The sequence below is a fragment of the Anolis sagrei genome, chromosome 5 (assembly GCF_037176765.1).
Source record: "Anolis sagrei isolate rAnoSag1 chromosome 5, rAnoSag1.mat, whole genome shotgun sequence".
Taxonomy (NCBI): domain Eukaryota; kingdom Metazoa; phylum Chordata; class Lepidosauria; order Squamata; family Dactyloidae; genus Anolis; species Anolis sagrei.
In genome coordinates, this window is record NC_090025.1 from 128360485 (window position 1) to 128375813 (window position 15329).

The following is a 15329-nucleotide window of genomic DNA, read 5'->3' on the forward strand; positions in this document are numbered from 1 at the left end:
GGTGCCAAAGGGGATGGGGATAGAGGAGAAGGGCATGTACTCTATATTTTGGTTTGCTGGCTGGGAATTCTAGGAGTTAATAGTCCAAAAAAGTAACTTCTCAAACTATTTTTGTTCATTTCCTTAAGATGGGATGGAGAATGCATGGTCTGCAGTCCTCGTAAATTTTGTAGACCTGTCACGTAAAAATGTTTTGATGCCCAGGGCCTTTTCTGGATCTAAAATGACCCTAATGTGCATAGAGTGGCATTTAGATACAATCTTCCTCTTTTTCTCTTTTCTCCCTTTTCCCTTTATTTCTTACCACTTTCCAGTCCCTCCCTCCATCTATGGCTGGATCCACACTGCCCTGTATCCCAGGATCTGATCCCAGATTATCTGCTTATCACAGATTATCTGTCAGTGTAGACTCATATAATCCAGTTCAAAGCAGATAATCTGGGGTCAGATCCTGGGATATAGGTGTTGGAAATAGCAACCATCTCAAGCCTCCATTAGTTATCTGTTATGTATATAATTGCTTACTGTCTTATATGTGTATGTTGGTTTGCAATTTTACCTAACCTCTTTGTTGTGGGAGGGGCTGCAGACCATGTGATCAGAACTAGATATGTTCAGGACTAAGACTCCATTTTAAATCTGTGTTTGCTTTGAGAAGCCATGCAGAGAAGTGTGTATTTGCATCAGAAGCAGTGAGTACAGTTTAGAGACTTCAATGCAGGAACAGTATGCTTAGAGACTTATTCGACTCTCAAAACAGAGAGGTTGCCATTGGACTATTGACTATTGTTTCTATGAAAGATGCATTGTGTTTACCTACACAGAGAAACTACTTAAAATCCTATTGTGTCTTCACCTTTTTGCCTTATTTTTTTACTCGTGTTCTATTTTGAAATGGTCATATGACTGGTCAAATAAATAAATAATTATTATTAAAATTGTATTGTAACTGGATTAATAAGCAAAGTGCCTATATGCTGTATACATTAAGTTTTGTGAGTAAACCAACTCTGCTACTTTTACAGAAGGCTGTTTATTTTGTTTCTTGAGAGCATGATTTAAAGGCAAATAGATTTTAAGGGAGAATAGATTTTTGGGCTCTTCTAAAACTCTGTTGAATATGTGTTTTTTGTGTATTGGCATGACTTTGTCCCTGGCAGTTCAAAGACATATCTAGGGACATCAGTTTAACAGCTGAGAGACCTAGTTGCCTTGCATGAATGCTGGTGAACATCATTTTTCAAAAGGTTGTGACTTCTAACAAGGTCATCCCTTTCTAGTGAACAGTGGTTTTTCAAAAATGGTTCTGTGGATTCACTGAAAAGATTATGGCATCATTTTGCCAAAAATAGGACAGTGTAGATCCAGCTTATGTCTCCCCCTCCTCCCTCTCTTTCTCTCTCTCCCCCCATCTTTCCTTCCTTCCTTCATGCCACCAACCAAGATCTACTAGGCAGAAGACAGGAATTATTACCCAGCCCAGGGCCTTAGGTGAAGTGGGGTATATTAAAGATGCCTTGTTCCTCCTTATTTTGTTGAAAATAATACCCAGCATGAGATCTGGCCTTCTGATCATAAATGAATTTAACCACGTGCTTGAATCTAATGGTGCTTCATTTCGACCTTCCAGTTTGAATTGTACTCCCTTTTGTTTTAGTGTTGAGGCAGCTGGCATTACAGTTGTCAGTGAAATGGGTTTGGATCCCGGTCTCGACCATATGTTGGCAATGGAGTGCATTGATAAAGCAAAAGAAGTGGGGGCTACGGTAAGATGAATAAAAAATAAATGATCTGAGAGGTATTTTCATTCCAACCCCAAATAGTTCTATCTTTGGAAATGTAATGCAGCTTTTTGTGTAGTTTTAGCTGTGGTCCATTGTATTTCTTTCTTTGTTTTTTTTCTTTGACCTTCAGGTGTTCATCATTCAGAAGCAGTGCTCATTGAAACTCCCCAAAGTGGGAATCCCATTTATGATCCCACCTGGGTGATCCAGCTGAAGTTAGTCAGTTCTACTGGAAAATCCCTTCTACAAATCCCATTGGCTCTAATCCAATTGTACAAATTAGCCCAGACTTTTAAAATCATCCAAATTTACAAAAGCGTTGATTTACCAATTTTCCATTGATTTTGTAAGTCTTTTCTAATTGGGGCTAGTGATTAATTTAGGACAGTATTTTTCTTGGGAGGTACACTCTAATCTTCAATGTTTATTCAGTAGTACGTTTTTCTCTATTCTCAACAGCTCTTATTCCCAGGTATGTGAGTGCAGGATTGTAACTTTAGTTGTAGTCTCTTTTAGTGGGGATGATATTAAGAAATTCAATTGCATATATTATATAGTATTTTGATTTTGAGTCCACTGTTGATCATATGAATTAGCTACAAATATAAAATATGGACTCAAAATGAAAATGAGGTACAAACATTGAGATTTTGAGACCTTTAAACAATGGTTTGTAGCTCATTCATTTTCATTTTGAGTCTATATTTTATCTTTTGTAGCGAATTCATACGATAAACAATGGACTCAAAATCAAAATATTATGTAATACTATATACACTTGCATTTCTTAATGTCTTATTGTTTAAAAAAAAACAAATAAGGAAAACTTGCCACAAGTTTACTTCTTGGTTTCTGATTTTCAAAAATGAGAATTTTCACAAATGATTCACATATAATTTTAGATGATTTTCTGAAGAGATTTAATGACCACAGATGACTCACTGACACAAACCTGAGCTGCACTAAATCACTCTGGAAGGAAATATGGAAGTTACTTTTTTGGATTTTCACTCACAGATTCCTCCACCCGTCATGGCTGTTAGCTGTGCTGGCTTTGGGTCTCTGGAATTTGTAATCCAAAAAAAATTGGTTCCAAGCTCTAGATTTTGTATTGGATTCTTTTGAATGAATAGAAGTTTATTCAATTTTTTTTGTTCCCCTATAGGTGGTATCCTACACTTCTTTCTGTGGTGGATTGCCGGCTCCAGAATATTCTGACAATCCCTTGAGATATAAATTCAGCTGGAGTCCACAGGGAGTCCTGCTGAACACAATTCAACCAGCCACATATTTAAAAAATGGAGAGGTGAAGTAATCTGTGTATATAGTTATAAAAATGCAAGGATGATGTATTGCTGGGTCACACATTCATGGTGGACAGTATGAATCCCATATCCATGGGGGGCAGAGTCTTGAAATTATCTTGGAAACAGGAAAACCATGGCCAATAGTGACCCCTACTGAAATGAATACTGGAAGTTACTATAGAACCACCTTGAAGGACCTAGATTTTAGAAAAGCGTGACCTTTTAGAGATCATAACCTTTTAGAAAATGGCATTTATGACCTTTTAGAGAAGAGCCAAAACCCTTTTGAGTAGAATCTTCTCAAGTGGTATATAACCAAATGCAATTGTGCAAAGCAATTTGCTTTAGTTGTTAGACTGAACAACTTGTCTCTGAACTGTTAGGAAATAGAAAATATGCCAGTGCATAAAAATAGCGATTCTTCAGAAGTGTTTTTCAGTGTCCAAAAACTATTTTTCTACTCTCCCATAAAACATTTTATATTATGCACTCAAGACAAAATAAAGTAGACTTTGGTTTACTCACAACCCTCATGTGTTCAGCATATACAGATACACAACTTATCAGTCAGTTATAGATATGTTTCTGTGTGCCAATCAGTCACAACATCTCTTTACAATAAACAGCAGGCAAGTGTTTGTAAATCTGCAATCTGAGCAGTCCCAAAGTCTAAAGAAGTCTGTGCTCTGGTCATCCCAGAGTGGATCACATGGTCTGCAGCCCTGCCCACAACTTTTCAGGAAAAAAAACATAGAGCAAGGAAAGAAAGCTGCATACCAGAACATACATATAATAAGTAAGCAACAGGGTTATAGATAAACAGATCACTAGAGGAGGTTTGAAGAAGGTTGTAATTTCTAACACTAAACAATTCCTAGAAGGTATTCTTTTTAGGAATTTGCTGGGTTCTCCAAGGTCGAAGCATACCGTAGAATCACCCGAAGAACCTAGAACATTCCTAGAGAGGCCATATTTTGTCAAATGCATATAGGTAAAACCATCATTACTGGTCTCTTTGGTATGGGAGCTCATATTATACAGATTTCTCTAGTTATAAGATCATATGTTTGGTTGTTCTGGCTCTCTGGTTCTTTTTCTTATCCACGATGTTACAAAAGAGGAAGAAAATACCCTCATTAAAACAGCTGTCTTCAGAATGGTATTTCCATCTGATTTTTTAAAATTATATATCTTAGGATATGACTGTAAGCTTTCTATGAGTGACAAAAAAGCAAGGAAGTGGATTTGAAAAATAACATGGAAGGAAGAAAAGACTGAGGTACAGTACGTCTCCCATACCCATGGGACTGATGCTCATGGTTTCATCTCCTGAACCTGGCAAAATATCACCTCTTCATGAATTTTCTAGATCCACCAGGCAATTCTCTGCTGGAAGTTACCATACAGGTGCCTTGGAGGACCTAGCAAATCCATAGGAAAAATAGTTCTCTAGGAATTTTCGAGGTCCCCCAGGGCATCTTTATGGTAACTTCTGGTGGAAGTCATTCATTTAAATAGAGGTCACAATTATCCATGGCGGCTTGCTTCCAGGAACATTCTGGAATGTATCCCCTGAGCATGTGGATTTTTTTTTTTTTTTACTATTGTCCATGAAAATAGAGTCCACTTTAAAGGAACTCTAGCTGGGCTGACATTTTATGTGGGCTTTGGTTCTTACCTTGTTTTTGTTAGTGATACGATTGCTACACTCTGATCCTATATAGAGTTGATATGCTCTGTTTAATCTATGTGTACTGCAGTAGTGAGGGACTTGGAAGTAGGAAAACCTGTGATCCTTCAGATATCGAGCTACTTTTCCATCATCTTTTAATACTGGCTGGGCTGGCAAGGGCTGATGGGAACAGGAGTCTTGAGTTCTTGAACATCACCGGTTCCCCACTCCTGACCTAAATAGTCTTAAATGACTTCATTTTGAGAGGTGATGGAGTTGTGTGTGGCATCTCAGTGGCATGGAAGGAACCAGTGGGGTATAGGCAGGCTGAGGGTTGAAAGGGGCTGGGCTTCCCTGTAGAACCATAGACCTGGAAGGAAGTGACACTAAAGTGGGCTTGAACCATTCTTTCTTGTTGGAGGGGATGTTTGTTTTTAAAGATTTACATGATTTTGTCATACCCATTCTTTAATTATAGTACACTTACATGATTGTTGTCTTTCACAATCCTTAGATTATTAATATTCCAGCCGGAGGAGCTTTGCTTGATTCTGTTACTGTCATGGATTTTTTCCCAGGATTAAATTTGGAAGGTTTTCCAAACAGGGACAGCACAAAATATGCTGAACCATATGGTATTCAATCAGCTCACACTCTTTTAAGAGGAACTTTACGATACAGGGTAAGTATGCGTTATACTGGAGCCCCTGATGGCGCAGAGGGTTAAACCACTGAGCTGCTGAACTTGCTGATCAAAAGGTCACTGGTTCAAATTCAGGATGCGGTGTGAGCTCCCGCTGTTATCCCCAGCTTCTGCCAACCTGGCAGTTCAAAAACATGCAAATGTGAGATCAATAGGTACTTCTCCGGCAGAAAGGTAACGGCGCTCCATGCAGTCATGCAGGCCACATGACCTTGGAAATGTCTACAGACAATGCTGGCTCTTTGGCTTAGAAATGGAGATGAGCACCAACCCCCAGTGTTTGACACAACTGGACTTAACATCAGGGGAAAACCTTTACCTTTAGCTATGTTTTATACTGTAAAGGGCCAGATGGATTGTATGTAAAAGTCTTGCAAGATGCATTGTTACTCAAGCATTGTCCATCTGTTAAGTGGAATAAAATTCCACCGTAGCCTGTACTCGCAGTCTTCTGCAATATTCCTTTTGAGATCCTTGCCTATTCTGACTCTGTTAGAGGACAGATATATGTGTGTCATGGATCCTGTCCTGTTTTCCTGGTTTGATTAGATTTGGTGAGTTGTGATGGATGATGCTATGATGTCATGAATATTGCGGTGTGATTCAGCCAGCAGTGAGGTCAAGTTCTATATGGAGAATGTGTGAGAGAGAAACATCTTGCCCTTTGCTTAAAAACCTTGGCCAGCCAAGGTGTAACTTACTATGTGAAAAGCTAATTGTTCTCCATCTTTGCATTGAGAAACCATTCTGATCTTACTTCTCCTAATGGTCTGGCCACAACCATTTTAATTAAATCGTTGATATACTTCAGGCTACTAAATTTTTGCAACTACATAAATTATATAATATTGCAATGTCGTCCCATAAATCTGTTTTTATGCATGATTGCAAAAATGGGCCTCAAATTTGTCACAGATAACTTTCTGTCTGTGTAGAAAGTGTGGGTAGGAAAAAGCAGAAGGTTTGAAATGGGGGAGAACTTTTGTCTTTGGTTCTCATGTTGCTGCTTGAGCCCCCGGTGGCACAATGGGTTAAACCTTTGTGCAGGCAGGACTGCTGACCGAAAGGTTGGCAGTTTTAATTTGGGGAGTGGGGTTGTTGTTGTTGTTGTCGTGTCAGGAGTCGCTGAGCTCCCATATGTCAGGTCCAGCTTCTCATGCGGGGACATGAGAGAAGCCTCCCATAGGATGGTAAAACATTCGGGTGTCCCCTGGGCAATGTTCTTGCAGACTGCAAATTCTCTCACACCAGACAAGACTTGCAGTTTCTCAAGTTGCTCCTGACATGAAAAAAAAAAGAGTCACTCCTTGGTTCTTTGCTTTACTGACATGTAGGGGCCTGTGTTCAGTGGTGTTTTCTGACATTTTGTGTCTGTTCTTCCAGGGTTATGCTAAAGCCATATCAGGCTTTGTGAAACTAGGACTAATCAATCCAGAGCCATGTCCTATGCTGAGTGCGACAGCACCATCTATAAACTGGGTAAGACTTGCTCATTGACTTGGAAAAGTTATACTGAGACTCAGCTGATACCAAATCGTGTTCCATTGGGCTCAGCTTCATCTACAATTATTTTGGAATCTGATTTCTGCAAAGAAGACAGACATCCTGCAATGAAGGACCTCTTTCTATTTCAACAAGGTCTTATTGACAAACCCTATGGAGTACTATTTTACCTGTTTCCCTTATAAGTCAATCTTTCTTTGGTGTTTATATGGGCATAGTTTCATCACTTGCACATTTTTCCCACTTGCCATCAACTCAAAACAAAACTACGTAGTTCCTGTTTCAGCAGCTTGGTGAAATGACCTTTTGGGGTTTCCTGTTGTTTCCCAATGAGAATTGTTACCTATAACCAGGCTCTGAAAGTGATATGAATTTTATTTCAGTCTAGTCTCTTTTGCATCTGACTCCAGGAAGCTGTTTCATAACTAAACCAGTACCTCTTATCAGTAATAGACTGAATGAGAACAAACCAACTGAAATGTAATCCAGTCAAGACAAAGGTGTTCCTCATCAGCCAAAAGGCAGATTGGGGAATAGGGATTCAGCTTGTGCTGGATGGCATAATGCTTCCATTGAAATCTCAGGTTTATACATTGGGTATATTTTCTTGGACTCAGTCCTGAGTTTGGGTACCCACATTTCAGTAATGGCCAGGGGTATGTGTGCACAATGTAACTAGTGTTCCAGTTATGTCCTTTCCTGGAGATGTCAGATCTAACTGTGGGATATGTCTTGATGTCATTCCATCTGGATAACTGTAATATACTGTACTTGGAGCTGCCTGCATGGTCCAAAATACTGGATCTACACCACTGACCAGGGCTGGTTATCGGGAGCATAGAAATGCAGTGCTGAAATTGGTCCACTAGATATTGGTCCGTTTCAGGATATAATTTGAAGTGCTGATTGTGACACATAAAGTACTGTACAGCTTAGGTCCACACTAATTGAAAGATCCCAACTTTTTGTACAAGCTCCTCAAGACAAGTTATTGAAAGAGGGCTTTCTCTCCATCTCACCAGCTTTGCAGATGTGTCTTGGTAAACACATGACTGAGAGACATCTTGGTAACTTCTTCCTTTTTTGACTACTGGATGCTCACATGGTGGTTTGTCATTTCTTTTCATACCTAGAAAGACTTAATGTGCAAATTACTTGGACTTCATCAGTCTGCCAAACCTGAAGATCTCCGTGATGCTGTCTATCACAAATTGAACAAGGATGAAAAGCAACTGGAGGCAGTGGAATGGTATGACACATTATGTGGTTTGCCTTGGTCACTGCCATTTTAAAGCTCTCCTCTCTAACATCCAGGGATAGAGTACAGACCTGAACTGATAATTAAATCCCATCCAAATGGATTAAAAAACCTGCATTGAGAGACTGATCCCAGAATTCCAGAATATTCGAAGAGATAAAAATGTCCCATGTAATCATTGGGTTTGAACGCTACCAGAAGATAGACCTACCCAAAAGCAGGAGGAATATAAAAAATAACAAGGAAAGCAAACCATTGATATCGTATGTGTAAATAAATCTAAGTTGGTGTAGGATAAAGGATATTCCCCTATACACAAATTCCTAGGGCCAGAAACGCATGTTCACATGAAGTGAAACATTTCTTTCAAGTAGCAGACCTCTTATTTGACATAAAAACATGACCGATATAACTTATGTGTTGTCGAAGGCTTTCATGGCCGGAATCACCGGGTGTGCCCTGTGAGTTTTCTGGGCTGTATGGCCATATTCCAGAAGCAGTCTCTCCTGACGCTTCACCCACATCTATGGCTCTATGGCAGGCATCCTCAGAGGTTGTGAGGTCTGTTGGAAACTAGGCAAGTGAGGTTTATATATCTGTGGAATGTCCAGGGTGGAGAAAAAACTCTTGTCCGTTGGAGGCAAGTGTGAATGTTGCAATTGGCCACCTTGATTAGCATTTGATGGCCTTGCAGCTTCAAAGCTTGGCAACATACAATTTATGTTGCTAAAAAAATTATGAACTGCAATTTCCAACTGCAAACAAATTATTTTGAATTCCCAAAACCAGCGATGTAATACCAGTTTTCTAACACTAAGTAGATAATATTAGGACACAGTGTGGCAGTAACCCATGACTAGAGCAGAATTGTTGTAATTGTTTTGCATTTACTTCTCCTTCGTTGCTTTCATTCACAAAAGCCTTGTCCCAGTGACATAGTGTCACCTTATCCTTTTGGTCTTTTATGAAAATGTTTGTTTAAATATCCTGATCAGTGTCACCATTTTCTCTACCTTTCAGGTTGGGATTACTCAGAGATGAACCTGTTCCAATAGCAGAGACAATCGTGGGTGCACTGGCCAAGCACATGGAGGCGAAATTGTCCTATGGTACGTGAAACATTTTCAGCTTGCAGGTTGACTCGTTTCATTTTTCTGATCCTAACTCTATGAAAGGAGAAGAGGAAAAGCTTGTCAGGTTTCTTTGCTGGCTATTTGACTTTGGTACATCTAGACAAAGTACTAAAATTAAGCACACCTTTCCTATTTCCATAGGCACACTACTTGGCTCTTCCATCTCTTTCTTGAACACACTCAAAGGGCTTTATTTGAAACTAATCTGTTAGGTTATTTTGATGAGACTTTGATGTTTCTAATGTTCTTTAGATCAGGGTATTGGCAGGTGATTCCTATGCTGCTTGTTTTTTCTGCAATAGGACCAATATTGCTATAAAGTGTAAGTAAGGGGGGAAAATAAAGTATTAAAATATGACTTCCTTAAAAACCTTTGTTTTCTCTGTACTTCTTTTTTCAATGAAATTCCATCTGATTGGAGCTAAGAAATGCTCAGAAGCAGGGAGCTGTCCATTGGTTCTGTTGAAAGAGTAGTTTCTCCTTCCCATTTGGTTTTACAACTAAGAATTGGTGCCTGAGCATATTTTGTTTGTTTTGTTCTCTATCACCTTTTGTACTGTGCCTTATTAATTGTAATTCTGCATGGAGAGTTTCTTTTGATCTTGTGTAAACTATCATGGGAACCTTTTCAGCTGAAAAACAGTGTAAATACTGCTTTAATAGATACTGTTTTAATGAAAATCAGAAATGTAATGCTAATTACAAACCAGGGAAACAAGAGAGGTATTCCTGTCCTGGAAATTATGAATAACTGGCAAATCTGAATAGTTACTATCAGAGTGCTGAAATGATTGGAATACTTATGTTTTATCATGTCCAAAGTGAATTGAGAATATACTGCAAGTCGCTTCTGGGGTGAGAGAATTGGCTGTCCGCAAGGGCATTGCCCAGAGGATTCCCTAGTGTGTTAAAATCCTGTGGGAGGTTTCTCTCATGTCCCTGCATGGGAAGCTGGGGCTGACAGACAGGTGCTCATCCTGTCTTGCAGATTTGAACGGCTAACCTTCAGATCTTCAGGTCAGCAGTTCAGTTGGCACAAGGGTTTAACCCATTGCGCCATCGCAGCTCCCATATGTATGATGTTGTGACCTATAGTGACATGAAAGTAGGCATCTTTAAGGTCTATGGTAACAAACCAAGCACCATAAGGTAGAATGGGCATAATAGTGGAAAGTGTCACCATCTGGAAGCGGCATGGTCAAATATACTTTTTGAGGCCCCATAAATCTAGACATTGACCACCATCCTTTTTTGGCACAAGGAAGTAGCATGATAAATTATTTATGTAATACAGCATAACACACTTTTGGAGGGGAAAAGTTTGTAATGAAAAGCAAACTGAACGAGGATAGGAGCAGGATATCCTAAATGTACACTGGATTGGATTTAGGTCCTTGTGCAGATCATGAAACAGTTATGTAGTCAATTATTGAAGCAGCAGTCCATCTTTAATATAATATGTGTATATATAGATTTTAATATTTCCTTTTAGGTGCTGGAGAGCGGGACATGATAGTTATGAGGAATGAAATAGGGCTGAAGCATCCATCTGGTCATTTGGAAGACAAATATGTCAATCTTGTAGTATATGGTGATAAAGGATATTCTGCAATGGCGAAAACTGTAGGGTATCCAACGGCTATTGCGGCAAAAATGGTTCTCGATGGTATGTATGACAGTTTTTATTTGTTTACTAAGGACCTGCATTTTTTGTGTTTCTAGTCATACTCAATATATTTAGACTAACTGTGAGAAAGCAATTCCATTGTTTTGTTTAAGAACTCTGTAGCCTTTTAGAATAAAGGTTCCATAAGGTTTTCTTTTTTTGCATTGCATTGAAAGTCAATCAAATTAAAACAACACATCATTTCTGTTTTAGGTGAAATTGACGCCAAAGGCATGGTTATCCCATTGACAAAGAATATATATGGACCAATACTCAAACGGGTTCAAGCTGAAGGCATTTCTTACAGTACCCAAAGCGTTATCAAGCAATAAAAGAGGCTTCATCATCCCTCCTTCTTTTTTGCAAGATCTAATTTTCTATTAACAATTGGCAGCTTGAAAATAATTGCATTTGGACACCTATTTTCTGGAAAATCTTTCGGACCATTGACATTTAATAGGAGCTATGCTATGACTGCTCTGCTCTTGTGAAGTTCCAGGTTTGTTTTCAGTGAGATTTGCACAATATTGTCCTATTTCCTGCCGGATTATGCACTCTGTCTTTTAAGGTTCCAACTCTGGCCATAATTACCTGAAACGAAGTCTCAGGGAGTCATCATCTGTGGGACTTTGATTTCTAAGCAGTTTGCACTGTAAAAGTACTTAGAAAGCAAAGGTGTGGAATGAATGGCTCTCTATATATTTTGAACTCCGACACATTGGCTCCAGCCAGGAGTTTGGTCAAATATAGCTGGAGGGACAATTCTAGGTCCCCAGCCTCCGTTATAAATCGTCCATGTTTACAACAAAAGTTGCATCTTAATAGCATTTGCCTTCAAAGTTCTCCCAAGTGCTGAGAATATGTTGAGTTTGATGAGCTCCCTGTATTTTCTTTTGAAATACAGGGAAGATGAATGTTGTAATATTTATGAAAGAAATGTGGATAGTTTCCCCACTCCATCTATTCTATATGACCAATCTTCGCTTCTAAAATAATATTGGATTAAGGTTCCCAGAATCCCTCACATTTGGCCATGCTGGCTTTAGCTTCTTTGAGTTGGATTCCCATGTTCTGTGGATGCCAACATGGGTCCTGGGTTCTGTGCAGTTGGTTTTAGATCTGTGTTCAAACTGCTTCCTATTAAGAGCCCTCACTAAATTGGTAAACTCCACATTTTAAAAATGTATATGGACTAGCTGCCCATTCCCACTCCCAATGAATCAACACCTTTGTAGTCATTTTTTGATTCATCACATATACTTGTGGACTTCAGTACCATCATTACCATGTTACCAGCTGTTGTTTGCGTACTAACAGTGAAACCAAATGTGAATTGGACTTAAACAAAGAGCTTAAATAGTACTTAATAGAGGGCTTATCGTGACCTTTTCAGCCTAGGCAAGTATCTTGTTAAAGAGTTTTTGGTAACAGGATGGGAATGACTTCTGCACTAGATTCTGAAAACCTTCTACCAGTGTGAGAAAGACAAAATATGTACCATTCAATCTTGTTGTCTAAAAATCTTTTTATGTTCATGGATACTGAGCCCTTTATAAGCAAAAGGGAACCTTAATGTGATTTGCAATACCTAGAAAATTATGCCAAAAATATTTTTATATGTAATGAAAATCTGAATGTATTATTATCATTATTGTAGACAATTTAGTAGTATATGAAATTTTGAAAATAATTTTATGTGATAACACTAGTTCCATGTTTGCCAAATTTTGTGGTGTTTGGAACTATGTTTCAATCTACTGGATTGCTACGTAATATCTGAGTAGTATACTTAGCTATAGAAAGGTAGCTGATTTGTAGTCTGTAAGATTCATTCTCAAGCAGAATAACGGTTTCCTATCTTGTTGAGATATCAGTGCAGTATATATATTTGATCAGCCTCAACCAAGCTCCAGATACGTTGGAGCTTGGTTGGTCTTTAGCCCTTTTCTTGTTCCATATTTGGATGAAATAATAATATGCACTGCATATTCTGTCTTTGTTCTGTAGTTGTCCTTTCATTTAATTATACCAAAACAAAAGTGATATCATTTGACCATGTAAGGTTTCTCAATTATGTAAAATGTTTATCTTTTCCGGTTCTTTGTCACATGTTTGATTTATTTATTTTAATGAAAATATTCTGTTAGAAGCCAGATATCTAATGTTCAAGATTTTCCTATTCAAGATCACTGTAAATGCGAAGGAAAAATCTCTTTGGTCTAGCCGCAGGAACAAGAATGAGGTGAGGAAAGAGCAAATTCTTCAGTGGACATTGATTTGAAGGTGTATGGATTATAAGAAAAAAAGAGTATGCAAACTGTTCTGCCATATATTCAGAGGAATACTGCAAAGAGGAGATGAACATGAACTAAAGCGTTTTCTGTGCTGTGCTGAAATAAGCTGCCTTGCTATTTTGTCCCAGTTATGCTGATTTTCTTTTGCATCGCTTTTGGTCTTTTCATATACAGTAGAGTCTTGCTTATCCAACATAAATGGGCCGGCAGAACGTTGTATAAGTGAAAATGTTGTATAATAAGGAGGGATTAAGGAAAAGCCTATTAAACGTCAAATTACATTATTATTTTACAAATTAAGCACCAAAACATCATGTTTTACAACAAATAGACAGAAAAAGCAGTTCGGTACATGGGTAAGGTTATGTAGTAATTACTGTATTTATGAATTTAGCACCAAAACATTGCAATGTATTGAAACAGCTGTGGAAGCAGACTGTGTTGAATAATACAGAACGTTGCATGAGCAAAAGTTGGATACATGACTCTACTATACTTGAAAAAGTTTAATGCTCAGACTTCATTTTCTCCAAGAATCCCATCTACTTTGGTGATCATTTGGGATCTTGCCATAATAACTCAATCCTATCCATGTTTATGTAGAAGGAAGTCCTATGGTGTGCACTGCATCCTTAAGCCAAAATCCTATTGTAGCTTTACATTACCATAAAAAAACTTGCACTAGTTGTACTTTTAACTCACTTTGACATATCCAGTACCTCCTTTACACAAGGATGTGCTGTAGAAAATTGTGTATGTGGTCACAGTTCCACTTCTGGGTAACAAGATGACTCACATATCTTGGCTCTCACTGATATCAGCAGCATTTGGCCTTAATTTAAGTCTACTCATACTATCTGGAATAGTTTGAATACGCACAGATAGGGAGAGAAAATCCAGCATAGTTTTATGACAAAATTTCAGTCTGTGCATGAATTTTTCAACTCTGGTTGTTGGGGAATATTCTGAGCATCACTTGCTGGTTAGTTGATTCAGATTTAAGTCTAAATGCAGGGCAGCAACTGAACGATGTTGACTGCTAGGCAGAAAACTTCTGTCCAGTCTGTTTGCCCAAACAGTTCAAGTGGCAACAATGCTGGGTGTGCTTGTTGAAAAGAGTGTATAAAAACTTGGTGCCCATTGCCCTAGACTTATTTTGCTCAGGTATACAACCTTCCACTTCTTTTTCTCAATTTGGGACATAAAATGGCCCCTGCCAAACTGGCAGTGACCCTTTTGATAGGTCACCAAGCAGCTCTGGGATACTAATCAGCTTTAGTAGTTTTTGTTTATGAGCAAAATAAAAACAATCCACCATTCTTGCCCATCTGCCTTCCTACCCTCAAGCGCCTACTCCCCAAACAAAAAGATGCCCTTTCTGGAAGCTTTTCTTTTATATGGCTTTAAATACTTCAAATAACCAAAAGGAAGAGCTGCAATTGTTTTATAAGATTCAGGGCAGCTGGAAAGGTTAGTTTGTACATTTGTAGCGGCTCCTTGTTTCAGCATACTGTATTTCTTTTGGAATCCTCTCCTTGGGGCAAAAGAGTCTTTTATATATTGTGTCGGGCTTAAAGAAATCCATTGCTTCTGCTATGGTGGCATAACAAATAAAAGCGTTTGACTTTTGTTTGTGCTTATCTCTTTTTATTCTGTCCAAAGCTGTGTTGAGGGTTGAAGGCAGCCTTTACATTTGTGAGCATAAGCTGGGACGGAAAGCTCGTGGCCCAGGGTCTGATGTCCGGCAACCCTTGGCCTCATTTGATTGGGGTCAGCTCAGGCCCTAGAGTGGTGGTTGGAATTGTGGTGTTGTTGAACTATGATTCCCAGAATCCCTTCCACTTGTTTTGTTTGCTAGAGTTGCTAGTAGGTGTAGTTCAAAAACATCGGGATTGCAGCATAACTCCCAGCCCTGCTGTATACCACTGCTTCTTAAACTATGAGTCCCGACCCCAAATGGGGTCCCCTTAGCTCAATGTTGGGGTCACGAAAAATTTGGCAACACTAAA

General features: G+C 38.8%; 1 protein-coding gene across 2 annotated transcripts in view; it reads left to right on the forward strand.

Annotated features, from left to right (window-relative positions):
- AASS (aminoadipate-semialdehyde synthase) overlaps positions 1–14949 on the forward strand; it is a 41610-nt gene extending 26661 nt beyond the window's left edge. Inside the window, exons 17-25 of one of the 2 annotated variants that reach the window (XR_010910032.1) lie at positions 1658–1766; positions 2950–3090; positions 5278–5445; positions 6850–6945; positions 8103–8218; positions 9248–9336; positions 10853–11026; positions 11240–14150; positions 14564–14949. Coding sequence is in view for 1 of the 2 variants with exons in the window: in XM_060777735.2 (XP_060633718.2) it covers positions 1658–1766; positions 2950–3090; positions 5278–5445; positions 6850–6945; positions 8103–8218; positions 9248–9336; positions 10853–11026; positions 11240–11358 (1012 nt within the window). In the remaining variant the exon portion in view is untranslated. Of the gene's footprint in view, positions 1–1657; positions 1767–2949; positions 3091–5277; positions 5446–6849; positions 6946–8102; positions 8219–9247; positions 9337–10852; positions 11027–11239 lie in introns of both variants that reach the window. The other variant, XM_060777735.2, reaches the window with a different exon arrangement.
- Positions 14950–15329: the final 380 nt, after the last annotated feature.